The sequence below is a fragment of the Stylophora pistillata genome, chromosome 11 (assembly GCF_964205215.1).
Source record: "Stylophora pistillata chromosome 11, jaStyPist1.2, whole genome shotgun sequence".
In the NCBI taxonomy this organism is placed as follows: domain Eukaryota; kingdom Metazoa; phylum Cnidaria; class Anthozoa; order Scleractinia; family Pocilloporidae; genus Stylophora; species Stylophora pistillata.
This window is the reverse complement of record NC_142529.1, coordinates 849666-877644: the sequence shown is the minus strand read 5'-3', so window position 1 is coordinate 877644 and position 27979 is coordinate 849666. Positions and strand designations below refer to the sequence as shown.

Here is a 27979-nt window from a genome sequence, read left to right as displayed (position 1 = left end):
TAAAAACCCTACAGCACTTCCCCAGAAGTAGAAAAAACTGGAATAAAAAGAGCAGCAAAAATTGGGTGAAAATAAAAGCGTTTGACTTATCTTTTAAGGAATATCTGTCGGTCTCCTGGGCCACCTTAATTTTTTGCAATTTACATAAAAAAGTCTGATATATTACATGTCGCGTATATAGAGTACTGTAGGTAAAAATCCTCTCGATTGTCTGACTAGGAGCGCAGCAACTTTTTGCGGAAAGTTCGTTTTACTTTCTTATGGCGAGAATCCAAGCAGATTCCTGTTTTGAGGAGAAATTTAACAGGTATATGGAGTTTTATTTTCCATAGATTGTTTATCTTCCCACAGTTGACACAGAAATACCCTGATTTCATCAAAAGATGAATAAAATTATTGGACACGTGTCTTCAGATGGACCCATTTGTATTTTTTACTTTGTACAAATACAAAGCTTTTTAACACCGTCATCTCGCTCTTAAAGTTACGATTGCCTCCTTAAGGCGTAAAGGTTTTTTCTATTGTTATATTTTTGTAGCGATTGAGCTCCCATCATTTTTTTTCAGACTCAATATGGGCGATGAACAGTTGAAGAATCGCATGCTTATGGCAGTGCCGAAGAAGGGGAGACTTTACGATCAGTGTATTGCATTACTGGAAAGAGCTGGAATAAAGGTAATTTGAACAAGGTTTGACCCTTCAAATTCTCTGCAAGTTAAAGATTTTACGAGAAAGGGACCTCACAGTGAAGGTGGCTGAGTAAATTCAATTGCCGCTTGGCTGCGGTGACTGAGCGCCGTTGTGAGCGTAGCGGCCAAACTGCCATGGAAAGCATTAAACCGCTATGGAAATCTTTGAGAACACAAGTTCCACAGAAGGTGAAATCCAAGTCGTCAAATAAGTGATCAGAGTGTCGAAGAAAGAATAAATTTCTCCTTCTTAAAAACTAAAAGAATGTTTATGAAAAACGTGGCAGGATTTTATTATGTCTACTGTTCTTAGACGGTCAGTGTAAAATGTAGACTGCAGACTGCGGACTGCAGACCAGGGGTGAAATGCAGACTGAGGGTGAAATATTAATAATAGAAAAACGAGTCTTAAGGATGAAATAAAGAGTGTTTGTACCCGTAAAATAATGTCACGTCAGGACTCACGAAACACACAAAGGCCGCTTCATCTTATAAATTTTCGTGTTTGGATAACCCAGTCACCTTTCAGCAATATCAATTGACAAACCTCTTGATAAATTGAAGTGGAGTACAAAGACTGAATGTCTTTCATAAACTATGCTCAATACCTACAAGTTACTTTGCCTTGTTGTTGAGCTGTTGTGTTTTGCTTGTCTTGTCTTCCAAACAATTCCAAGGCCATATGAAGAATTTGAACGCTGAAAGAGTTACTTAGTCCCAGACCTATTTGGGAAAGCACAATTCAAAATGGCTGACATGAAAACAAAAGTAAGATGCATAGTATTACCATCAGTTTGAGTGCTTTTGGGAAACTTGGTTCAACAAAATGGGGAGTACAAGAACTTGAGGTTGATAATATGTTTAACTAAGGTGAATAAACGCCTTTTGGTTTGAGTTTTCGGGATTTTGAAAAAAAAAATTACAGGTACGCGTAGGAACACTCCCAAGTCTTGTTTTTTATTATTGATATTTTATTTTACCCTCAGTCTGCATTTTACCCCTGATCTGCAGTCTGCATTTTACCCCCAGTCTGCATTTTACCCCCAGTCTGCATTTTACCCCCTGTCTGCAGTCCACAGTCTGCGTTTTACACTGACCGGTTCTTAGATAATAAAATCAATAAAACAATGGAGTGTATTTGGGACTACGGCTTTGTTTTGGAATGCCATTATTGAATAAAATCTCGCATTCTACTTGGTTAAAAAAGCGAGGTATTAAGCATGGAATTGCGAGTTGAAAATGAGGCTAAGTGATATGGTTTTGCAATTACATATAAACAACGTTGCATCCAGTGAAATCCATACCTTGTGGATGACTGGAAGTACCTCTACCCTCTGAAGAACTGCAAATGCAAGTTCATTGAACAAATCATTTTCTTACAGTATCGCAAAAAAGCACGTCTGGATTTGGCTCTCTGTACTTCACTTAACAGTAAGTCATTGTCAAAACTCCAACACTTGCTCATCATAGATATTTATGTCATCTCTCATTGCGTTTTTTCCATCCTTTTCATTTGCTGATGAATCCAACACGCCACCTGCAAACAACTTCTTGCTTTGTCTAAATGTCATATATTTTTTCTGCTGGCACACAGGTGATCACAGCACATTCCAAAGGGGTATAGATTCATACAAATTCAAGGGATCTGCTTGTTTAAATGCAAAATTCTGTTCTTGGTTTAAATTCATGCAGCTTCAGCTTAAGGTCATCACTGGTCTAATTATGGCTGTGTTAACTTTTCAGTGGCTCTTGTCTTTCTCCCAGCATCAGACATTGCTCTCTATGTTAGTCAAGGAAGGTCTGTATCAGGAACTGCAGTGAAGGTTTTATGAGTTTAGTTCAAATCCCTTATTACCTTTAGACATTCACATCAGGATGCAAATTCTCTATCATGTTCTTTATACACTTCTTGTGATGGTGACAAGGAGAGTTTGTGGTACAGTCAAGAGTTTTAACTGGGAATGTGTCCCATTATCTGATTTGTTTGATCTAGAGGTAACCGGAGGCTAGCAATTTTGACCAATTGATGACAGAGCTCAAGACAGCATCCCTTATAATCTAATTTTTAAGATTTTTTATTTCCCTCCCCCCCCCCCCCGCCCCCCCATCCAATTAATTATATGAGTCTTTGTACTTGGCCCACCACGTGCACGTGACTTCTTTGTTCTTAATCTATTTTTTCTTGGGGAGGACTCAAAATAAATTTAGAGCAGAGGATTCTTATTTATGGGATGGATTCTGCTCGATTTGTAGCCAAACAAGGCAAAGAAAGCTTTGTTGTATCCTGATCTGCACACTTGGTCAAGTTGATAATGATATACAGTAGAGTGCTGATTTTGTTACGGATAAACTTACTTTGATTCTTCAGAATTGACATGGGAATCACAGGACAAGATGTTGTGGCAGAAAGTGGAGGAAAAGGTAGCAGTATTTGTGGCATAATTTCTTTTAACCTCTCTTTTTTATGTTATATATTGTGTCAATTTTCTATTTGCCTTTTTACTTTTAATTAATCTTTCTCAAATTTATTCCTGTTTGATTTCAGTACATGAACTTTCAAGGCTTGGATTTGGCAAGTGCAGGCTGGCAGTACAGGCAAGTACCATGATTAGAATTAGTGACCATAAATCCTCTAATAAGCCCTCCCTCTAATGAGCCACCCCCTCTAATAAGCCCTCCCTCTAATGAGCCACCCCCTCTAATAAGCCCTCCCTCTAATGAGCCACCCCCTCTAATAAGCCCTCCCTCTAATGAGCCATCCCCTCTAATAATCCCTTCCTCTAATGAGCCATCCCCTCTAATAAGCCCTCCCTCTAATGAGCCATCCCCTCTAATAATCCCTTCCTCTAATGAGCCATCCCCTCTAATAAGCCCTCCCTCTAATGAGCCACCCCCTCTAATAAGCCCTCCCTCTAATGAGCCACCCCCTCTGATAATCCCTCCCTCTAATGAGCCATCCCCTCTAATAGGCCCTCCCTCTAATGAGCCACCCCCTCTAATAAGCCCTCCCTCTAATGAGCCACCCCCTCTAATAAGCCCTCCCTTTAATGAGCCACCCCCTCTAATAAGCCCTCCCTCTAATGAGCCATCCCCTCTAATAAGCCCTCCCTTTAATGAGCCACCCCCTCTAATAATCCCTCCCTCTAATGAGCCATCCCCTCTAATAAGCCCTCCCTCTAATGAGCCACCCCCTCTAATAAGCCCTCCCTCTAATGAGCCATCCCCTCTAATAAGCCCTCCCTCTAATGAGCCACCCCTCTAATAAGCCCTCCCTCTAATGAGCCATCCCCTCTAATAAGCCCTCCCTCTAATGAGCCATTCCCTTCTAATAAGCCCTCCCTCTAATGAGCCATCCCCTCTAATAAGCCCTCCCTCTAATGAGCCATCCCCTCTAATAAGCCCTCCCTCTAATGAGCCACCCCCTCTAATAAGCCCTCCCTCTAATGAGCCACCCCCTCTAATAAGCCCTCCCTCTAATGAGCCACCCCCTCTAATAAGCCCTCCCTCTAATGAGCCACCCCCTCTAATAATCCCTCCCTCTAATGAGCCATCCCCTCTAATAAGCCCTCCCTCTAATGAGCCACCCCCTCTAATAAGCCCTCCCTCTAATGAGCCATCCCCTCTAATAATCCCTCCCTCTAATGAGCCATCCCCTCTAATAAGCCCTCCCTCTAATGAGCCATCCCCTCTAAGAAGCCCTCCCTCTAATGAGCCACCCCCTCTAATAAGCCCTCCCTCTAATGAGCCACCCCCTCTAATAAGCCCTCCCTCTAATGAGCCACCCCTCTAATGTGCCCTCCCTCTAATGAGCCTCCCCTTCTAATAAGCCCTCCCTCTAATGAGCCACCCCCTCTAATATGCCTCCCTCTAATGAGCCACCCTCTTTAGAGGAAGAAATTTATTAAGCCCCCCCCTCTGTCAAGCTCCCCATCCCTCCCCCTCAAAAAAACAAAAAAATCACAATAACACGCCATGTGAATAAGTACATATATCTTTTTAGACATTTTGTTGTGCAGTGTTGCTGAGTAGTTTTTACGAGTTGTGTGGTACTTTTACAAGCCCGTATGGCTAGTTGAAATACAAACAACAAATAAAAATACTTAGCGATACCACACAACAAAACCTCTAATAAGAAAGTTATTATCCAACACACCAAATTGTTATTTCAGTGTGGGTGAATTTTGCAGATATTTCTGGAGTATAAATATCGCATGATATTTGTACTTGTCTCGCGTGTTATTTGTACTCTATGAAGTACAATTGGATAATAAAATAAATTTATTCAAGTACTGTAATTTTGGTTTGTCATTTAAAATTGACTATGGTGATTGATTGATTGATTGATGTTATCGTGTTGGCATCAATAGAATACGGTATGTGGAAATTACAGAGTGTTGCTAAAAATATAACATGGCTGAACAAGGTCCATTGAGGGAGTTAGATCATAATATTGAGTTCTAATGTTAAGCTACCTCGCCCCAAATCACCTGAAATAAATAAGCCCCCCAGGGGGCTTATTAGAGGATTTATGGTAATTTAAGTACCCCTTAAAGTGCTACTGAAACGAAATTTTTGTATCTGAAATATTTGCTCTAACCTGTAGTTTTGAATATGCTGGTCATCATGAGATAATTTGCTTTGGCCAAAAAGAAGCGAAAGATATCCTTTTTAACTGTTCAAATCAAAAATTTTACACAAAACCATGTCTGGGCCCTGGTACCGAGCCAAATGGATTGATGACGTCACTGGTTGTGTTCACTCCGATAGCGTGGTTTATTTCACTCATTGTTTGTTTGTATTCGTGGGCGAAGGAGATGGCAGATATTGAAATTTTGTCAAGTGAATCTTCTTCTGAACGAAGCGAAGTTGTCTCCAGTAGCGAAGAGGAAGATGGTGGGGTAAAATGGGGTTGACAGGCCTACACGACTCCCAAGCGTGTGTTTAGAGTAGCCTATTCAAAGTTTAGCCCTCACAAGTATGTCTTTGGGCGACCACCCTCTTTTGTAAGATACGAGCGGCGGATTTTTGTATAGTTCGCTCAGTAGTGGTTGTGTTTCTAGTAAATGCCAGTTTTTCATGAGAATTTGCTTTATGTGTGGCACTGAGTACGCACATCAGGGATTGTGTCTTTTTCGAATCGTTCGCCTTTGTAGATGTACAGCTATTTTTTTGACTGTCTCGATCGTTAAGTTGTCTTGATTGCTTTCAGCTTGCGCCACCGACGCGCGCTGATTCGATTGTACTACAGTTCTTAGTGTTCAGTGTTCCAGCCGTTTTGGCTCATTTTCTTTTCTTTATTTCGGTATTAAAACGACGGATTTCACTTTCATAAAAGCACATGATCGCCTTTACTGTTTCTTGCTCCGCCTTGTTAAGGATTTGCTTTATCTCATTTTTGAAATCCTCGTCTGCTCTTATTTTGGCCCTCGCCCTATATTGTAGGGATTCTGGGCATGTTCTGCTAGGCATTTGGTACAGAGGGATTTGTTCGTTATCCTCAGACTTGCCGAGTAGATCATCTTCAGTAGCGGTGTCGTATGAGGCTTCCATGTTTTCTTCATTCTCTAAATGGCATTGCTTTGGCCCGGGGCGTTTAGTAGCCCATCTGCCGTTATAATGTCTTTCGACATTTCTGTAGATGGTCAGGCAAGATCGCGGTTTCGATCCTAATCTTGTGGATCTCGTCAGTTGCTGATTAACTAAATAAACTCGTAGAGATTCGTTCTTGGTATCAGTCGGGAATTTTGCTCCCTATCTAGGCGAACCTCTCGCAGATAGCCAAGATGCCGATGTGGCCGCCGAGGAATAAGACGAGGATGGCATTTCGCCCAAAATCCTCTTTTTCAACCTCCCAACATGCAAGCCACACTCTATGCTTTTACCCTTCTTTCACAGAAGTACACAACCAGTGACGTCACAGGGCTGTTTTGGCTGCGCCAAGATGGCCGCCAATTTTGATCTCAGTCGGTCAACTTCGAATGGTTAAAAATGTACTTTCCGCTATGCGTTGGCCCAAAAAAAGTACACAGCGTTTGCAAATAACGTTCAAACTCTATTATATTGCAAAAATCTCGGATATGAAAATTACGTTTCAGTAGCACTTTAAAATAATCAAGTTATTTTGTGTGGTGTACAGGCACCTGCATCATCAAAAATTTCAAGTGCAGAGGATCTTGTTGGTATGAAAGTCTTTGTAATTTTTTTTATCTTAAATACTAAATGCTTAAGTAGATTGTGAAAAATATTTAACATCATTTTGATCTGTTTTCTTTTACAGGAAAAAGGATTGTCACATCCTTTCCAAATATTGCCAGAGAGTACTTTTTTGTAAGTTCTGAGAACAGAAATTTTGATTTGTGCAATTTTTTCTTAGTACTTGAAAACCTGATTTTTAAATTTTTTGTCAACTATTTTTTAACATTTTTGTAACCTATTGATATGTGTCTGCAGCAATTTGATCCCAACAACACAACAAAGATAAACTATGTCAGTGGATCTGTGGAAGTAAGTTAATTTTTATTGTAATGTAGCTGGAAAAATGTTCATTCTTACAATTATGGTGTATGTGTATCTATATGCATTGAATTTCTCTTCAAACAATGTTAAAACTACTGCTTTTACTATGTGGCCAGACAATTTATTCATGCCTTAGATGTGGGTTCATCAAGATATCACAGATGCTTGTGGAAGTTTGAAGAGGACCCAAGAAGCTAGAGATAATATTATTTAAAATAAGGCCACAAGCTACTCTGCTCTTATGCATCTTTTCCACTCTATAGAAATTATAAGCATGATTCATATCATGATGAACATGTGCAAATGTTGTAAGGGAATGAATTATTTATTTGTGTTTATTGTCAGGTGGCCTGCAACCTGGGAGTTGCTGATGGTATAAGTAAGTGTGTGGTCGGATGTTATTCTCATTTGTTGCACTTAGCCCTAAGCTTAGAGCTCACTGTAGAAGAGGAATAAGATTATTGACCCTTTACTCCCAGAAGGGATGAAGATACAATTTCTCCTTACAAAATAAATACAGTATCAAGTGGAAAAGTGATGAGGATGAAGAAAAATATTGATTTAATAAGAATAATATTAATTTACCTAATGCTAAATTCGGTAAAATTGAAGAACAGCTCCCCAAAATATCTGATGGCTGACTGTTGTGCAATTTTCTGAGTCTTTGAAAAAATTTACTTGTGCTTATTTATTCCAAATTCAGAAACAGTAAATAGACTGTCATCTTGGTAAAGGCTGTTAGTTTGGAAAGAAACTGTTTGGGGCTGCGTCGGTGGGAGTAACGAAATAATTTGGATATATCAACAAAGTTGAAATGGTAAATTGGCCACCGTAACGATTACAAAAGCAGACGTTTCGAGCGTTAGCCCTTTGTTGGAGCCCCAAACAGTTTCTTTCGAAACTGGTAAGTTTGAACTTTCACTATTACCTCAAAATGAATTTTGACGAACACCACACTATAGCAGTAAATTTCAAGCACGAGCATCTTAATCTGAATTTGTTTTGATTATGTTGGCCAACTGTAATTGTGAAAGTTCAAACTTACCAAGATGACAGTCTATTAAGTTTACTCATTTCTGAATTTGGAATAAATAAGCACCAGTAAATTTTTTCAAAGACTCACCAAATTGCACAACAGTTGGCCGACATATTTTGGGGAGCTCTCCTTCAATTTTACCCTAAACTCTCCAAACTCAAATCATAAGAATAGTTCATAAGAATAGTATAGTAGACAGTAAAGAGAATTAATGATGAGATCGTAGGAGTAAAAGGGCTAAAGGTGTATATAAATGTTGATAAATATTATTGTTTGTGGTGGTTACACACTAAGTTGTTTTATAGTTCGATTGACCGTCTTTTATTGTTACATTTGTGTATTTTCTTTTTTGTTTTTTGTTTTTTAAGTTGATCTTGTAGAAACAGGGGACACTATGAGAGCTTCTGGCCTAGAAATAGTTTCTGAGATTATGAAAACTGAGGTGTGGTTATTTATCCATTTTTAATTTATAAATAATTAATAAAGGTATTAATCAGTCAACTGTCTGATTAATGAATGCATCAATTTTTGAAGTATCAGTCCTCTAACATAGTTTTTATTTTATGATCATAATCAGAAGAGAGGAGAGGACTTTGAAGACTGTTTTTTCCAGTCCTCTCTTTCTTTTTGAAAGAAAATTCTCCCTCTTAAAGAGCTACTGTGACAAATTTTTGCATTTTATTTTCCCAATTTTCTGGTGTTAACTTCACATTTAGACCCTAAACTATAAGGATAAACGTAAGTTTCTCAAATTTGACAACGTTATTCCTTAAAAACAGCACCGCAAAGACATTAAAAATTCTTCCACCATTGCTCAAATAACACACTGGAGAGCCTACGAAAATAACTACAGCGGTTTTAGTTGTGACGTCATTGACTCACTTTGACAACGTTGGGAAGGCATGCCTTTCCAAGAAATACACAAAAGAAAGCTGGGGAACAATTCTTTCGAATTTTATTCCTTCTTCCCTGCGGAACCAGAAAATCAACTCTCTCTCTGCATACCAAATTAGCCACATTTGTTTAGTCGTTACGTCACTTGCATTCTCAACCCAGTTTCTTCTTCTTGACGTGGAGTTCTGTAGTCCGAAGAATGGCAGCCGTTTAGATCGCGAATCTACAGAGAAAATAATATTACTTCTCGATGGAGTTTTGCCTTAAGATTTGGCAAATTTTTACTTAGGGTAAGTACTTTCAACCTCTGAGAAGTAAAGAAAAGGTGCATTTTTGGTTGCAGTAGCACTTTAAGTTCTGTTTCATTTAACCTTGCATGTTAGGTTCACACAGAGAAGCATTCCTCAATTTCTGGCAAGGAGCCTTATTATAGACTACTGTAGTTTATATTGAAATAATTTAATACTAACAATAACCCCTTTTGGTTTTGTTCAATACATAGGCTGTTCTGATTGCAAATCCAAATGCACACTTTCAGGTTAGTAGTAACAGATCGTAATATTCAAATGTGCACAGATTCATTGCATAATTAACCCATTAATGGCCGCAGCTTTTGTGGAAAACTGTGTTTTGAAGCTAGTCGAGCAGATTTCGGGTCACTGTTATGGTTTTAAAAGCTCGAACTTACCAAAAACGCCTTGACAGCTCGAACACTCGACGGCCTTTCAATCCAAATGCAAAATGGCGGCCTGAAAATCTTGGGCACGCACAGAAAGCAAAATTTCGACATACTTTTTGGGTGAAAAGTAATGCCCCACTTACGACTTTTACTTTTCTCTCTTTCTCCTGCCCTTTTTTCCTCTCTCCTTGCCTGAAGTTTCTCCTCACTTGCTGGAAATTTAGTAGGCTTCATTTTGGTGTAGAGATTTTTCAGAAACTACTCATTATTTTCAAACCACATGCTCAGAAAGGTAGGTGGGTAATAGAACAAGATTTTTGTGCAGATTTTCAGGTCAAAGTTACATGGCTTTTTGGCTATTTCTCCAATCTCCTTCACTCAATTGCGCTCATTCTGGTATCGTTTGTAAGATATTTTCAACCTGTTCAAGTACGTGCTCAAATTCGTGCTCCAGGGTTAAAAGTGATGACGTCACAAGGCGTAGAAAGGGTGTGGGTCCCCATGGGCGCATACGGGTGCACTGGACGTCAATAGGTTAAATAGTATCAAAATGTTATTAGCAATGAGTGGTAAGCAAGAATTGATATACACTTGCAGTGTCTCTTTTAGGCAAAACCTGCCATGTTCATTGGCAGATTTTGCTGGTAGTTGAAGTGCTGTCAGTTTGGATTAGAATGTTTGTGTGATAAAGTGATAAGGACAACATTTTTCAAAATTTTAATATTTGTCAACCATAGGATGTGGTCAAGACAGTTAAGACAAGAATCGAAGGAATCATCCATGCAAACAAGTATGGCTTTTTCACTTTTATTAGTAATGTTGCATTTTGACTCTTTTTCAACTATCAGTGAAACACAATTAATGGTGAGCTTGACTAAAATTTTTCAACTGTGTTAATTAAATGATCATTTTGACCAGGTATGTGATGGTTGAATACAATGTGGAAAGAATAAATCTCCCAAAAGTATTGAAAGTAACACCAGGAAAGGTAAGTTAATCATCAGTTAACTCATCAAAAGGCCTTAAAATGCAGCTATAAGCAGGAGATTAGAGGCATTTTCAATGAAAGCCTTTTATTACACGACTCAGGCAGTCAGAGGGCCAATAACTAAAATCAACCAATCAAAATGCTCTATTGCTGGTGAATATTCTCTCAGTATTGGACCGGGCGGTGTCATTTGGGACCATTCGGGACCCTGTGTCCCTTTGAACTTCAGTCGTATAATAAATCTCTTATTAACCAAGCTTGCTCGGGACCATACTGGAAGAATATCGGCCCTCGGTCCGTACTGTCAAGACCTTGGGCCGATATTCTCCCTGTACGGCCCTCGCACTTGGTTAATAAGATATATGTAGTGTCTCTTCTTCTCCTTATTCTCAGAGGTCTGCCACACTTTCTCCTTTGGACGATGAGAAGTGGGTAGCTGTTCAATCTATGATTCTTCACAATGAGGAAAATCAGATACTAGACAAGTTGAAAGGTTAGTTTTAAAACTCTCAGTAAGGTAAGAACTACACCTGGTCATAGTCACTATCACTGCTGCGTCAGCATTACATGCTATGGCAACTCTCCAAGGATATATGGAGGTCTCTTGCACGCACAGCAGATAATTAATATGCCATTTTTCTAACGTGATTTGCAAATTCTCCCTAAAGACCTGACCTTGAAATTCCATATTTTTAAAACATTCCAACTATTTACTGCTTGCCAAGCTTATTTTTCAGTTTCTGGCTTCCTTTTCATATAAATTGGGCATAATTGCAAACAAAGTGGAAGAGGTGCCATCAAAGGCATTATGAGGGGAGGGGGTTAAGTAGTAGAAATTAGTATTGAGAGATGGCCAATGGCTGAAAGGGAAAAGGAAATATTTCAAAAATCTCTTAGAGGTGTGCAGCTCTAGGGACATCATCATCATCATCTTGTTTGCAACCATATCCATCCCAATCTTAATCATAATGCAATGCACTCTTTAGATTGGTTTACAAGTCTGATGCAAGGATATACTAGGCATGTTAAAAAAAATAGATTGAAAATTTGACATTTGATTACAGTTCTGCTTGTGTCTCTATACCAACTACCCCACAGGATGCATAAAGTGATCAGTTTTCTTTTGTATCAATGTTATTCTAAAAGTGCTAACTTAAATGTTAAATGTGTAAATCCTGTTGCATTAATTGTACAAATCCTTTTAAATATGCAAACTGTTTTGCTTATACTGCACTGTTGGTTGAGTAATTGTACTTACCTGTTTCAGAAATTGGTGCCCATGACATTGTGACCTTTGCCATTCAGAACTGCCGCGTTTGATAACAGGGTTACTTCTAATTTAGAAGTAACCAATTATAACTCTAGGAATTTGATGTTAAGTAGGAACAATTAATAAGGGTTATCACCTGTAAGGTACTTTAAGTGGTATATCTCACATTTGTAAAGCTTAGAATATTTATTGTGTCCAACTTTAGGAAATATTTTTTTAGTACAAATGGTATTCACTTACCAGGTAACTTAAACTTCTTGTTACCAAGTAACAATTAAATGTGTAGTAGCTAGTAAGAGTAGAGAACAATCAGATCTTGAGATTTAAAGAGGTATATTAATGGTTAACATGTGAGGAGGTGTGTTAGGTGAGATATAAAATTCTTATCTTGTCACTCAGTGATGTAAAATCATTTTTAGTTCTTAAGTAAAACTGCCACATATTTTAATGCTGTGTTTGTAAAATGTCCGGCAAGGATGTTTTTATTTTTCAAAAAATATATTTCAGACAGAAAGTGTCTTTTTCAAAGCTGTTTTTAAAAAAAAATAAGGGGAGGATTTTATCACCTAGGTAGACATATCATTACTGACAGTAACTGTCACTTGATGTAAGAGTGTTACACTTTTGTTTTGGATCACTTTACAGATACAGATAAGAATTGATATTAAATGTTCTAGGCAACAGATCTGAATTTGTGAACTTGTTAATTTTCTCTTGTCTTCTTGACCAATGTGGAGGCGTGGTGGCCTCATGGTTGGTGCGCTGGACTCCGGATCGAGTGGTCAGGGTTCAAGCCCTAGCTGGGACATTGTGTTGAGTTCTTAGGCAAGACACTTTACTCTCACAGTGCCTCTCTTCACCCAGGTGTATAAATGGGTACCGGCAATTTAATGCTGGGGGTAACCCTGCGATGGACTGGCATCCCATCCAGGGGGGAGTAGAAATACTCCAAGTCGCTTCAGGCTACAGAAACCGGAATTAAGCACCGGCCTAATGGGCCACCAGGCTCGTAAACAGACTTTATCTTCTTGACCAATAAACACATCTGATCAGCAATCTTTCAGAAGAACACGGCATAACTTACACCTTTTTGACATGACTGTTACTGTGTTCTTGTGGGCAATAGAGTGGGTGTGAAAGTGCCTCTGACCACCCAGGATAGAAAGGCATACAAACAGGTAGTAAGATACTTGAATGTATATGATATTTTAAGATAAGCCTATGCAAACACTTGGGAGTGGGCATGGGTGAATTGAGCCAAGTGGGGATAGGGGTGGGTAAATTGTAATTGACTGGTCAAGCACTTCATCCAATACATTTCTACTGCCATGTAATTGACTGACCAGTAAATGTTCTGGTAAGTTGGATTTGTTTGTCTTTGTCTTAATCAAATGGACTTTCTAGAAAAAATTTTGCCAGACATTGTTTTGAGATGTTGGTGATAAGTTGGATGTTGATCAATTAATTTAAACTGTAATGATATTGATTTCCTTACAGTTTGAATGTTGTAATGCCTTTATTTCTACATCCACAGAATCAACAACAGTCAGCACTTCACAAATGTATTATTTAAATGTTTCTCAACAATAATGGAACTTGTAATTTTTATTAAGACTAATTAAGGTACAATTTTTCATGAGGGTTGTAGAATACTTAAAAAGGTTGTTTAGGAAGTAATATTAGATAGTATATATTATGACAAGTGATTAACTTATTTAACAGTGTTCAACAATGTGAATAGAAGTTATATTAATATAAGGATTAAGTAGATACCATACCACAATCATTCAGAATCTGCCATACTTCTTATTGCTCTAATGCAAGATCCATTAGTCTTTTTGGGCAAATATTTCTTGAATCTCAAAATTAATTTTAGCAAAAAGCCTACTTCACCACTAATCTAATATTTTTCAATGTACAAACTGTTGTGCATAGAGGTTATCTGAGCAAGTAATAATTTGTTCCTAGGATTTCTTTTCTTTTGTAACTACAGACCTTAAATCATATGGTAAGCTTAACTGAAGGTAATGAAAGTAAAGCAGGAATGCTAAGAAATGTGCACAAGAATACAGAGAGATTAGCACAGGCCAGAGGTCTGGGTACCGCCTGGGGGGCTTGACAACAGCTGATCCAATGTGTAGACCCATGGCTCCAACCATTGACAGAACAAACTGAAAAAAATTGGGTTCAAGAAAATCACTTGGAAAGAAATGGGAGAATTAAAGGTGTGCAGCATTTAAAATGTACAGATGTTGATGTCTCTACAGTTTGAATGCTGTAATGCTTTTATCTCTTTACAACCATGATCATTCATGTATTCTGTGTTGTGTGGTACCTCTGTCATAGTTCACGATGAAAGTCTACAAGACTGCTTCAACTCTTTCATTCCCATAATCCTAATATCGATTCTCAGTTCTTTCAACTATACATTGGTGGAAAATAAAACCTTGTATCCTACATGATTTTTGTTCCTTTCTTTTTAAATCATTGCCTTTCTCCATGGAGAATGTATCAATAGTGGTGAGGGGAGAATTCTCCAAATAAAGTAATGGTAAATTTTAATGGTATGGAATGAACAACTCACCAAACTTTGTTTAAGTGGCTCTGTCTTGTTGAGCTCAAACACATGATAAGCAACAGTGTAGAACAACAACATGCATGAAATGTAGGGTAGAGACAGACCATCCTTCAGTAGTAACGGCCACATGCTGGAAATAAAATTGGTTACTAAATTATTGCTAATAATTACTGTTAGTAATCACTGAGTTGGTTGACTAGCAGCAGATTCAGCTTGTTAGTAAAGGCAATGGAACAAAAACTGCAGGGAAGGGGGAGTAAGTAGCTATCTATGATTAAATAGCACTCTATTAGGGAAGAGGGGGTGGCCCTAAGTCAAGTCTCCCTTGACCAAAACACCCATAGTTAGATGGCTAGAGACAACCTACATTCACGAAGGGGGTGGAGTGGGGTTATTTGTGGGAAGGATTTCATGGTGAAGACAAGCCACTTTTACATTACAATCTACTTAAGGCTGATGTGAGCTGACCACTGACAAAAACTTTTACTGAAAGACATTGATTACAGACTGTAAACCTTCAAATGTTTTATCACCAACCTGAAAGTTGAGATGACTAAGAACCACACACACTCTAAGGGTTTATAGTGAAGCAGAAGACAAACAGGGCTGAAGTAATCAAGAAACAAATATTAATTATTTTTCTTGTAAATTAAAGTCTTACTGTAGTCATTTGACAAATATCAGTTGCAAACAGAACCAACTCATGGATGGAAGGCATTTCATAGCTTATCATGGAAATACATAATCAGAAGAAAATTCCCCTTGCAAGTTTAATTGACACAAAGAACAATACTTACAGGGCTGCTAACAAAATTGACTTTTCATGCACTTGATAGGAAAAAAGGAAAAATGCCAAAGAAGAATTTACCTGGAATTTACGAAACAGACAAAACGTCAGATAGACAAACATTATACAACTACATGTAGTTTAACCCAAGAGTCACCATCTACAGTTACTGTATTCTTCAGGCAGAAAGAATGGTACTTAATTTGGACATAAGGTCAATCTTAGATAATCACATTGCCAGGACACTGACATTTACAACAAATTGTACTGCTGCCTTTGGCAATTTAGTTTGTAAAATGCAGAAGAACTAGATCCTTACCAAGGCTAAAACGAAACGGTCTATGGTTGGATTCTTTAGCAAATTCAGTGAGGATGGTAGACAAACTAGGAGTGTTGACCACATGCTGCGAGGGAAGGCAAATAATATGTAGAGGAAATTTCAAGTAAAAAAAAAAATTTAAAAGAATTTGTTTAGTGTTAGGTTTAATAGCCTTATGGTTCACACTTTGATGTTCCCTGTGAAAGTATTTTTATCAATTATTTTACAAACTTAATTCCTGGAAATTCTTTCATGTATCATTACTTTCTAAATCCCACAGGGATCAATGAACGCTTTTCATCCCACTATTTTATTCATGTTTTTCTCGTTGCCATGTTCCCACCAATAACGTAGCTCCATTTTCTGCCTTTAAAAGCACACACAACCCACAATTCCTCTATTTGCTCCGACGAAGGGCTAACGCTCCAAATGTCAGCTTTTGTAATCGTTATGGTGGCCAATTTACCATTTCAACTTTGTTGATATATCCAAATTATTTTGTTACTCCCACCGACACAGCCCCAAACAGTTTCTTTTGAAACTATCGGCCTTTATTATTTTTATCATTGAGTGAATGATGTGTTCTTACCTGAGTTTTATAATCTGAGTTTGTGAGAGTATTCTTTTGACTTTAATTAAAACTGAAATCGAGCACCAAATGTTGGCTACCTTGTCCTAGTAGGGGAAAGATTAAAATACAACTCACACACTTAAACTGTTTGATTTAATTCTTTCAACATGTACACAGTGCATTACACTGTTACAGATTGTTATTGGATGATATGCAATTTTGATATCTACCTCAAAGATACCTCTTGCAAATGGAAAAAGTCTGTGGAGAACTTGTAAAATTGTCGGTAATCCAGTCAAAAATGGCAACCAACTGAAAATTCACAAACAAGCAGAAGCATAATCTTGTTGAATTAATTTGATCGACTTAATGACATTTCAAAGGTGATCATGATTTGTCACTTACCAAAGAATAAATGTTAAAACCACCACAATCCCTATTTTGGCTAGGTTAAATATTCTTGAGAACCTGTGTATTAAAATGAATAGATCAAATCCTAGTTAACAGCATGATCATTTCATTAAGAGCATCAAAAATTAAATACAAATATACATGTTGCTAACAGTTAAACCTAAAATTAAACCTATTAAGTATTTTCTGTCAGATGTAAAATGTTTAGAATTTGTTCCTTGAAATGTTTGTTTCATCGATGTGCCCTTGAAACAACTTCAACCAAACATAATCTATCACTTGTTATCAGTTTACACTGGATTTACCTCAAGTTTTGTTACTTAAATTGTGTGATTGAAAGACATATTTACCAAGAATTTTGTTTCCAGGATTTCCCTAATAAATAGAAAAAGAAAGGGAAAGCATGGTAGAGTTCCATCTGTTTGTAGTTTAAGGCCAGGGTAAAAGCAATTGAGCCCAGCAGATTATGATCACAAGCCAGTCCTATAACTCCCCACAGTGCTAAACCAAGGCTGACTGTATTATATCTCAATCAGTCAGTTAAGGAAAACCAGTTGCATTAAAGTAACACAATCCGGTGCTGTAAAGTAACATTACTTGTCATGCAATAATTAGTAAATAAACCCCTTCAGGCGGCTGGTATGTCAGCTGACAATGTTCACGGCTGAGAGATTGTCCAAAAAATGAATATTTGGCGAGAAGCGAAGCTTCAAGGGCAAATATGAAATTTTGAGGACAATATCTCAGCCAAGGACATTATCAGCCAACATACCAGCAAGCCAGAATGGGGTTTATTTATTTTATAACCCTCCCATTAATTTTCACATTGCAATTAAACTGCGCATAAACACAGTATAAAAGCCAGTGGTGATCTGATGGCGAATGCGCGTGATTGACGCAAGCAAGCAAAAAAAAAAAAACCAGTTTGGTTTCCTTCCATGTAAATAGGAGAATGGAAAAGTTGAAACTCGTGTTGACTATGTTTATTTTTAACAGAAAAAATCAGAGGACAAATATCGACGCAGACTGGGGTTATTGCATGATAACTGTCCTGTGATTTTGCACCACGTGACATAAAGTAACCAATAAAATTGCACCAAAATTAATAGGTGGGTTGTAACTGCTGATATCCCCTGATTCTAACTAAAACAGAAGTTGCATTAACTCTGATTATGCACTGTGCAGTAACCTTTTTTTACACAATTTGGCTAAACTTTGTTGCTTTAGCCAGGCACTTCCTTAATTAGTTAAATGGAAGGGAAGACATAAAGTACCCTAAAGGAAAAAAGACAATTTTGAAAACTGATGCACTGTTTTGTTTCAAATTAAATATCTTCCATCAGGTTAAATTTTGAAAAACAATTTCGGATACTGGAAGTGACCGTGGTCAATAAGAATAAGTCCTGGGTAGAATAACATGGTAGCTGCAATAAGAACCTGAAAATTAATGGAAAAAAATAATAATTTGTTACAAACAGTCCATATCATTATGATCAAAAATTAAAAATTAATTATTAGATGATATGTAGCCTTGGACAAAAGTGAATTGACAGGAAGCTTTTGAAAAAATACACTTAAAGGGGGCTGGGAACCCACAGAGGTATTTGAAGGGATCCATAGACCCTTTACTTCATCTGTATTAACCTTTATTTGCACAAGTTCACACTCACAATGTAATGTTACTGTTATAAAGCCTGCACCCTGCTTACCTTGGATAACAAAGACTGTCATTACTATTATTATTATTATTATTATTATTATTATTATTATTATTATTTTGGATCGCAAAGACTGTCATTACCTTGTCGATGACTGGTTTCCTTCTCAGGCAAACAAACACAAATACAAAGACTGCTGGAATATACACCAATATATCTGCTATAACAACTGAAAAAATCAAAACAGTACATTTTGCAATAAGACATTCTAGAATTAAATTTCCTACTCAGAAGCTAGACTTATTCATAATACTCAAATTATGAGACTCAGTATTATTGCATGAATCAGTTCACCTGTATGCCTCATAAACAGTTTATGCTCATGACTTTCATGTCCTCTGGATTTGTTGAGTGCGACCCAGTTTGGATTTATTTTGTTGGCTCTGTCATAGAAAGAAAACATCATAGTGACCATGTTTAAAATTGGGCGCTAGTGAGTGAAAACTTCTTATGACCTCTACAATAATTACATTCTGGAACCAACAGAATCATTCTCTTTAAAGTAAAGTTATTTATTACACGACTCAGGCAGTCAGAGGGCCAATAACTAAAATCAACCAATCAAAATGCTCTATTGCCGGTCAATATTCTCTCAGTATTGGACCGGGCACTGTCCCAAATGGTCCCGAATGACACTGCTCTTGTGTCCCTTTGAACTTCAGTCGTATAATAAATCTCTTATTAACCAAGCTTGCTCGGGACCGTACTGGAAGAATATCAGCCCTTGGTCTTTTTTGTATGGACCGAGCTACGCTCGGTCCGTACTCTCAAGACCTCAGTCTGATATTCTCCCAGTACGGCCCTCACGCTTGGTTAATAAGATATATATATTATTATCAGTTGAACACCACATTCTGAGGGATAACTCTGTCAATCCAGGAGGTGATCAAAAATGAAACTCTCCCCTCAATATCAATACACTTTCAAGCAGAAAGGTGATGAGAAGTGAAAACAACATATTAAACAATGGTTATTGTTTTAATTAACTCCAAACGTTCTGATCTAAAATCATAAAAAGAAAATTTCAAGCAGAAAGAGTGGTGAATTTAAATTTAAATCTTGGGAGTGAGTGGGTCATTTCTGTCTGATACAGATATTTGAAAATTATTTATTATCAGACAAAGTACTCACATGAAGCCACAGACCCAGCTATGGTATGCAGTAAGTGGAGGATAATCCAAGCCCCAATACATTAAGTCATTATTGGCTGTGTTTGTATACCTTCCAAAAGATATGGAAATTATTTTAATGTTAGGTTGCACTCACTGACATCTCATCAAATCTCTGATTCCCTGTGCTGATCAGTACAATGAGGAAAAAATTCTCTTTATAATCTGATCCACTCAAAGGGAGGCATGTAATGAAATTTAGGAAAACTATCCCCTCATCCTGACATTTAAGTCTCAAAAATAGCCATCACCAAAGCTAAGGTCGTCAGTTAGGGGAATCACCTATCAGTTCTTTGCAGTATGGCTAAGCTGCTTTCTAAGTTTCACGAATACGTGTTTGAAGGTCTTGACACCTTGTGGTCCTTTATAATCGAATTGTCTTTTTCACGTGGAAAATACATTATTAGAGACCATCCTCTTCAGCTTTTCTCTATTAGAACTTGGACGTTTCGAGCGTTGGAGGTCATCAATCCTGAACTTCTTTATAGTTACACAATTTAACTCTTTCTGTCAAAGCCAAACACAAAGATCCAGAATATTTTTCTTTGCAGCAGCCCTTCTCAAGACCATTCTCACACGGATGATCAGGATACTCGATGAAATGTAATTTTCTCAGACGTGACTTGTCGAACAGCTGATCAGAATAAATAATATTTACTCTCACCAATAGCTACATGTACATGCAACCGATATAATTAAAACACAACTTGATAACACAGGATTACCACTCATCAAACGGAAGATTGTATGTTATTTCCATCCAGTGTCGCTGTGCTTCATAATCTCCAAACATCGGGGGTTTTCCCTTTCCTGGGCCGGGAAACAAATTTAGCAGAAGTGAGCGCGCGTGTAAATTTCAAAACAGAATCTCTAAGAGATCGTACCGGAGAACTTCACTATCAAGTTACCTGAATAGGAGCTTAGAGACACACACCATCGTACCAGAATATTGGCTAGAAGACAAAGCACCACTGCATAAAACGTTGAAGCCATTTTTATAGTTATCAATTCCACAAAGGTTCATAGGTTATCCGCCATTTTTGAAATGGCTAAACACGAAAGGAATCATGGGTTAATAATTTCCTACCCAGACTCTCAGACAGGATAAGATGGTCAAGGAAATCTCATCCCCAGGGCTTTCTCGGTTAGTTTTTTTCAAATATGACAAACGCCAGGAAACGCGGAAATTTTCTCCCGACAATCTGCTATTGTGAAAACCGACCGCGAATGCCAGCCTTCGTCAGAGCGAGGGCTATCACTCGAAACTTGAAGGCATAGGATCCTCTCTATAATGGCCAATGCACATAATTTATCAACTCAGTTGGTACAACCAAATTATCTTGTGATACTCCCACCGACACAGCACCACAGTTTCTTTAGAAACTTACTACCGAAACAGGTAGACTGTTTTTCCGGAGACGAGCGGAACAGTTTCTGTTAACGACAAAGGTGATCTTTTTGGTCACGGGACTGAAAAGATGTCGGCACAAAAAGCATACGCACGTGATAACATTCCTCAGCTCCGTATTTCTTTGCCCGCGTTTTTGCTGTCTGTCGTCGTTTATCCGCTTTCGTTTAGTAAGTATGGTTTAGTAATACAATATGATCCAGCTTAAAGTGTTCTATAATATTCCTTTTCAGCTAAAATCGAATCGATTATCACTCATCTTAGGCTATCGTCTACGCTTTTACCACGGATATAAGGCCTTCCTTGTTTGTTTATGGAAAAGCCCGCCATCGTTTGATTTTCAGCAATGTGAAGGAATGCGATCAGGTGCGCATACGTTTGAGGCGTCAGGTGATTACGTGGGCTTAATTCAAATATGTTTCTCTCCAGCTGAAATTGTTTCGCGCGTCTCCGAAAAAACAGTTTTCCTGTTTCGTTAGTACTCCTTTATTCATTTCCGCGTTACCTGTAAACCTCAGTCTGTTCAGAGCTCTGTTTACTTCCTCTGTTGATTCTGTTATTTACAGTCTGATTGCTTTTTTGATTCACTTCTAGGTGGCACTACCATCCCCTGGTCCCGCTCAGTTTGCACAAAACTGAACATTCCCCATGATAGGAGACGAGCAATGAGCGTTATCTTCACTCAGTTGCTTTGCTCCTGAGGTCCCTGGGCGTTGATTGGCACAACTACGTTAGGTAGTCAGTTATTAGCAGATGCGCAGAGCACTAAGATCCGGTAAAAATCCAAGTAAAAAAGCTGGAATCCCTCACAAACAGAGCGCTGTTACCGCCTGTGACTCCGTCGCTTGGGATCTGTAAAAGCTAAATTTTCAGAGTGCCAACCTATCGAATGATCAGAGAACTTGCAGTATGAATGGTTCGTTCTTTTGCTTCTGTTTGTGACTCCCACATTCTAGTTTTCAGCGGTCATATGCGTCAGGAAAAAATTAAACAGTAATGATTCTTCAAATCCTGATTCCGTTGAGCTTATGTCTCTGCTTACTGACGACTCCGATTTTCGATTTTCCAGCTTGGAAGCGTGTTTACAACGCCGAAGCCAGTGAAAGCTAACCCTTAGTAGGAGATAATTTGGATATATCAACAAAGTTGAAATGGTAAATTGGCTACCGTAACGATTACAAAAGCTGACGTTTCGAGCGTTAGCCCTTCGTCGGCTTACGGTGGCCAATTTACCATTTCAACTTTGTTGATATATCCAAATTATTTCGTTACCCCCACCGACGCAGCCCCAAACAGTTTCTTTCGAAACTATCAGCCTTTATTCCTTAGTAGGAGACCCTGTTCGTTCGGTTTGATGCTTGTGTAATAATTAGTTGCTTTTGTTCAAGGGCTCCGCTTTCAATGATCTCGTTAACCTTATATTAGTTGCTTGGTTATCAAATAGATCCATCAATGAAACATTGCACTAATGTATGTGCGCAGAAACTGGAGAAATGGCGAATCTCAGAGCCCGAGACCACTTCCCCAGATAGATAGGCTACAAAAAAAAAAGGACAACCATCGAGTCCACAATAATTTTGATATATCTAACTAAACAATTTACTCGCAAAGGACAGCGAATTGTTTTACACATTTCAAGTTTGATCTTAAATTGAGAATTTCGTATAGTAAAAAATACTCTAAAATCTAAAATATATAATGACTTCTTGACTTTCAGGTCTCGTATTTTCCAAAATTTTTTCTCACTCAGGCTTTGACTTAGCACCGAAATAGCTTTGATTTTTAAGAACACAATGTTTCCATTTCGTCAGCGATGGGATCAAGGCTGAGTAAATTCAACAGACCCTCACACTCTTCCTCGATTATTCGCACTCGCTTGATGGGTGATTCCTTGCGCCATTTCAAATCATTTTTACTCGAATCCCTAACATGAGAATAAGGGTTATGCAATGCCTCCTTTAATTCCTCTTGGTCAGGATTCGTACTCTTGATAATCCAATCAATCAAGCTGTCTGGCATATCAAAGCCAGCAAATGTATACATTTTCTTAGCTGTGGTAACAGGCATTGTGGTAATTTCTCGGTAGGTTACTTCCATGTACCTGTCCTTCCATTCAGATTTTGATTCTCTGCCGAACTGAATATTTGCTTCGATTTTATGGCACATCTTTCGCACTAGGAAATGAAATCCGACGTAAGTGAAATCTGAGATCCACCCGTTCTTTATTCTTGAATTAAGGCTTCCTCTCGGATCGCGCACGATTTGAATGACACGTATGTCAGTGTCAGGATTCGCGTGGAACACACGCGGGATAATCGTCGAAATACTCTCGCGCGGAACGCGAACTTGTCCAACCTTTACCACGCTGTAATTAAATTTTTTGAGGCAAACGTTTTCCGCAAATTCCGGATAACGGTAAAGATTAGGCCAGAACAACTTTCCAGTTTTTGTCTTGCGTTTAAATGGAGAAGTTCTGAAGATGTTTTTCTCAAAAACCCCTGTGCCCACCCAAGACGATGATGTATGAAACAAAAATTCTTTTCCCGCTCTCGAAAAAGTGAAATGACAAGATAGCAAAGCATTGATCACATCCAACGTAACATTAACATGCATTCTACTTCCTGTAATAGATCCTGAAAACCATTTCTTTGTAACCCACAAAGGTTCATACACTGTAAACATTTGACGATCAGTGGCAAACATCTTAGTCACGAATGTTGTCCCAGAGCGATCGTCACCGAAGATAAGGAGACTCCTTCGCTTTTTCACCGAAACCGTTTTCGGAAGCTGGTCGGAAGTCCATTTCGTCTCCCCATCTTTTAGTCGCGATTTATGACTGTGACGATTTGTTGCCACTTTACTTGAATTCTGTCTATGATGGGAACTTTGTCGATTCGAAGTTGTATTCTGAAGTCGACTAGAATTTTGCACAATTCTAAGCGTTGATTTATCTTGATGATTTGAAACTGGGATTTTACTTGAAAACAGTGATGTGGAACTGGAACTTTTTACTAACGTTTGTTGCATGTCCAAAGAAGTAACTTTGGTGATATTCCCCTTTTCGCTCTTATTATGTCTGAGAAGAATAGAAGGAGTTCCACGGCTCAATTTTTCTGATACATTAGTACTGAGATCATTTCTAGTTGCGAGTTTTTCAGTTTGACTTGAAGTTTCAACTTTGTATGTTTTTTCTTGCTGATGGTTTGACTGAGAAGCAGACATATTAAATATTTCTTCCTTTGTGTTCTTATCCATCGTGTAGTGTTTTGATGATTTTACAGACTTGAATTGTCGCTCCAGTTTCCTTCTTAGTCCGATTTGAGAGTGTAATAGGCGATACCGAAGGCGTTCTATTCCCAGGTTTGGGGAGCGGTCGTCAAATCTTCGAGAAGATTTCGTTGTTTCCGAGTATTGTTCGAGATCTGATTTGGACTCGACTGGACTCCTATGTTTATTTCTTGAGAATTTTCCTGAATCAATTGTGGTCATATTTCTTTCCTGAATTGAAGATACATTCCGCGGAGAATCCATGTTTTCTTGCTGTTTCAAGTAAGTGACTGTGTTAAAATCGTTTGATTTTGGTCCCTTACTGAACTTGGAGCCTGGAACATCAGTTGAAGATGCATTTTGTGGAGCATCGTCAACCTCTACGTCAATTAGATCTTTGAAAGCATCGTCATTTTTTACGAAGTCAAGAACTTCCTCTGATCTCTTACCTACATCTTCAGGTTGGTCGTAGGTGTCATCCCATCGCGATTCTGGTTCATGGATTATTGGTGTGGACAGATCTCCGTTGTTAAATGGATTTTCTACCTGATGCACCATAACAAATAGATAGACGCCAAAACAAACGATGACAATCAAGGCAATCTTGATTAAGTTCAGCTGGCTCTGTAGTCCCCTGCGAGTGCCCTTTTCTTTGGCAGCCATTTTTTTATATCCCCTGGGTCGGGTAAAGATATGATCCGCGGCTCAAGGACACACTCTGCGCGTTCTCTGCAGTAACTGAAGCTTAAAGGAAAACAAGATACTGAGAGACGATATATTTCTATCATAACCCTTCTGATAAATAGACCGACACGTGTTTTATTCGAGAGCGGTCTGTAGTGGGCCTTTTTCTGGGCTGACTATCTAAGGAAAAACGGCAGGAATTACGCTTTTGCTGTAACTAAAACAGAAACATTTTCCGCACCAGTGTGCTGTCTTCAACACCAAAGTTTGTGTTTAAATTTTCCGGAGAAAATTGCGTGAAAATGACCAAAGTTTTTGCGTAAACACCGCCAATCTTATTTAAAATTTTAGATAACGGTTGATTTGACAGATAGATATAGCCGCCCATGGTCGCTTCCCGTTTTAAAATTTATATATTGAGGATAAAAGAAGAAAAAGGGTCGGCCATAAATACTCTAAACAGCGCGACTCGTATCTCATCCAAGCGACACTTTTCTAAAAACAGATAGACAAACAAACAATTAATCTTTCCTTAAAACTCCTATAAAATCCATTAGAACATCAATAAAATTGTTTTGCACGCCGTTGACAAATGCTTAATCTTAGATGCCTTTGGCTAAGACAGCACACTCGCGTCTGTTTTCCATTGTCATCGAATATAATCCTTTAACCACATTAGCGCTGGACCAATGCGACGAGAGCGAGCCCTTTAGCTGCGTGATTGGGGGAAATCAATCGGAAATCAAAAAGTAGAGAATTCTGTTATTGAAGCAGTGTGATCGTGTCTCTACAAATAGAAAATAGCCTGTCTTAAACGGGATTGCGCCTTACAGAATTGTAAGTATATCTAAAATATATAGAGGAAGTTTTTAATCGAGTATCTGTTCCTAAAGAATTGTGGTTTTGAAAGAATGGTGCTTAGTCGGCTCACGTGTATTCGTTTGCTTTTAGTTGACTAGTTAGCTTGTGTGGAATTACGCATGAGAACAAGTTCAAAACAACTGGTAGATCCCGTGGATGCTATTTTTCTCGGTATATCTACAGTAGCACGCTAACCCGCGGTGCGAAACAAAAATAAATGTTCAAAGTATAGTTTGCTGGATAGAAAGAGCAGTGTTTAGCATTTCATTTGACTAAAGAGTTTCCTGGAAATTTTTCACCAACCTGTTTTATTGCGGTTTGTTGGTACCATAAATCTCCTTTGAAAAGCTTATCTCCTTGCAATGTCCAAATCAGTTTTTTTGACCGCCAGACTCTCCTCGGGGAGTACAGAAGAGATAGCCTTTGAGATAACGAATTTACATTTACTTTATTCGAAGAAGCTGTAGATAATCCCAGTTTATACAAGATTTTATCACCTTTCTTGTTGTAAAAAAAGGAAAAAACCGGGTAATTTTTTCAGCTGAAGTTTGTTTATTTCAATTCTCTCTCACTGGGTTCCTTGAGGCCCTAGGTAATAGTCGTCATTATACAGCTCAACCATGCTGTTTGTTTTTAATCGTTACTTTAAAAATTTAAAAATTCTCACGCCACATTCGTATCAAATAAACCCTTTCTATAAACCAAATAAGGGGAGACTCAGGTTTTCTGCCCTTTGTTTCACGTTTGTAACAAAGGAATGAATTAAGGGAAAAACATTCTTTATACGATGGACTATGTTATCTGTGATTCCCTTTGTTGACGTAGTGTTAAATTTGTATGTTTTAATTTTATGACTGAAGTAGTGTATTTATTGTTGAAAAACAAGTCACGGAAAGGACAAAGTAGTCCTGTATTGTAGATATTGTTAAAAAAAATATCTTAGAGAGACTAGAATGTGCTTCAAATAATGAACACCAAATCATGCATTAGTGTTGTAAAAAGAAAAATTAAACCCTTATATTAAATAGGGAAAAACGAAAGAGGTGTCTCTATAAACAACAAATGTTTGACTTGTACTACTAATCGGCACCTGGCGTATCCTACCTTTTTGCTTTGTTTACGTTAACGTCTAGAGTATTATTATTTTTTTTTCTTTTAATGTTCGTATTCTTGTATGTATCAATGAAGCACAAGACCGAAGCGTTGATCAAATACCGTCTAAAGTTTTCCACGATCTTTGCTGGAAACAACACTCTTTACTAAACATATCAAATAGACGGCTTTCTACGGAGCAAAATTAACGAAAGAATAAGACCAAAGCGCTGATCAATATTTACCAAAGTTTTAACAATCTTTGTTTGTAAATACGCTCTAAAATAAGCATGTCGAATAAAGCTTTCTTCGTTGAAAAGTCAAAGTTTACCCCACGTACCAAGTGATCGAAATTCATCAGTGAAACAATAGACAGATTAGTATGATCAAGAAAATGATCAGGATATTATTATTATTATTCAAAATCGAGGATATATAATCATGCTGTGATTCAGTTGAAATACATGAATGGAAACCCGAAATTCGTAGAATGAAGTAAAACTGAACTGAACCCACCTTTGAATGGCCCGTTCTGGTTTAATCCATCTATCTTTCTGAATCGCCGAACTGACGATGGAAGCCTGATTACCATCTCAAACACGCTGAAATTCGATCCGCCATTCCTTTTTCAAGATAGAATTATGGCTGCATAATTTTTCTCTGTAAATGCCTGAATACGAGTGAATAACTGTTGAAGAGTTCGAGATGAAGGGGGAATGCTTTCCTACCTTTTGTTCCAGTAAAATTTAAATGCGGCAGCTAAATTAAAATTCCCCACAATCCCAGAATAAGAAAGTTCGCTTAGTTCAGCTGCAGGTTTTGTATTCTTCGGCTCACAGATAAACAAATAAAAACATCAATGAAGAAGGACGATTCTATTTAAATTTGCCTCCCCTGGTTACAAATGGTTTCATGCAAACTGGTTACTATATTTTTAACAGCTTGGAAAAAAAGATAAATGTTATTTACATACTGGACTTGTAATCTATCATTTATGAAAAGGGAGCAAGTAGTTTGATATTTTTTTTTGACAGTGAAGTCT

At 38.0% G+C, this 27979-nt stretch overlaps 3 protein-coding genes across 3 annotated transcripts; 1 reads left to right on the top strand and 2 right to left on the bottom strand.

Annotated features, from left to right (window-relative positions):
• Nucleotides 1–173: 173 nt before the first annotated feature.
• Nucleotides 174–12757, top strand: LOC111323949 (uncharacterized). The gene is made up of 16 exons (XM_088738890.1): nucleotides 174–307; nucleotides 567–675; nucleotides 2072–2120; nucleotides 2433–2487; nucleotides 3058–3110; nucleotides 3235–3284; nucleotides 6826–6868; nucleotides 6967–7016; nucleotides 7140–7193; nucleotides 7551–7584; nucleotides 8610–8683; nucleotides 9638–9673; nucleotides 10552–10604; nucleotides 10733–10802; nucleotides 11196–11295; nucleotides 12070–12757. The coding sequence occupies exons 1-16, from the start codon at nucleotides 261–263 to the stop codon at nucleotides 12120–12122; spliced, it is 930 nt and encodes a 309-aa protein (XP_088595016.1). The 5' UTR covers nucleotides 174–260; the 3' UTR covers nucleotides 12123–12757.
• Nucleotides 12758–13659: 902 nt separating this feature from the next.
• On the bottom strand, nucleotides 13660–20691 carry LOC111323944 (dolichyl pyrophosphate Man9GlcNAc2 alpha-1,3-glucosyltransferase). Its single transcript, XM_022927405.2, has 15 exons — nucleotides 20534–20691; nucleotides 20351–20435; nucleotides 19588–19677; nucleotides 18751–18839; nucleotides 18540–18625; nucleotides 18111–18175; nucleotides 17089–17265; nucleotides 16733–16795; nucleotides 16558–16639; nucleotides 16346–16431; nucleotides 15757–15841; nucleotides 15448–15518; nucleotides 15188–15256; nucleotides 14657–14780; nucleotides 13660–14243 (listed from the first exon to the last, which is right to left on the bottom strand). The coding sequence occupies exons 1-15, from the start codon at nucleotides 20616–20618 to the stop codon at nucleotides 14037–14039; spliced, it is 1464 nt and encodes a 487-aa protein (XP_022783140.2). The 5' UTR covers nucleotides 20619–20691; the 3' UTR covers nucleotides 13660–14036.
• Nucleotides 20692–22595: 1904 nt separating this feature from the next.
• On the bottom strand, nucleotides 22596–24963 carry LOC111323933 (uncharacterized). The gene has a single exon (XM_022927390.2). It carries the CDS (start codon nucleotides 24961–24963, stop codon nucleotides 22816–22818), a length of 2148 nt encoding a protein of 715 aa, XP_022783125.2. The 3' UTR covers nucleotides 22596–22815.
• Between the last annotated feature and the right edge of the window lie 3016 nt (nucleotides 24964–27979).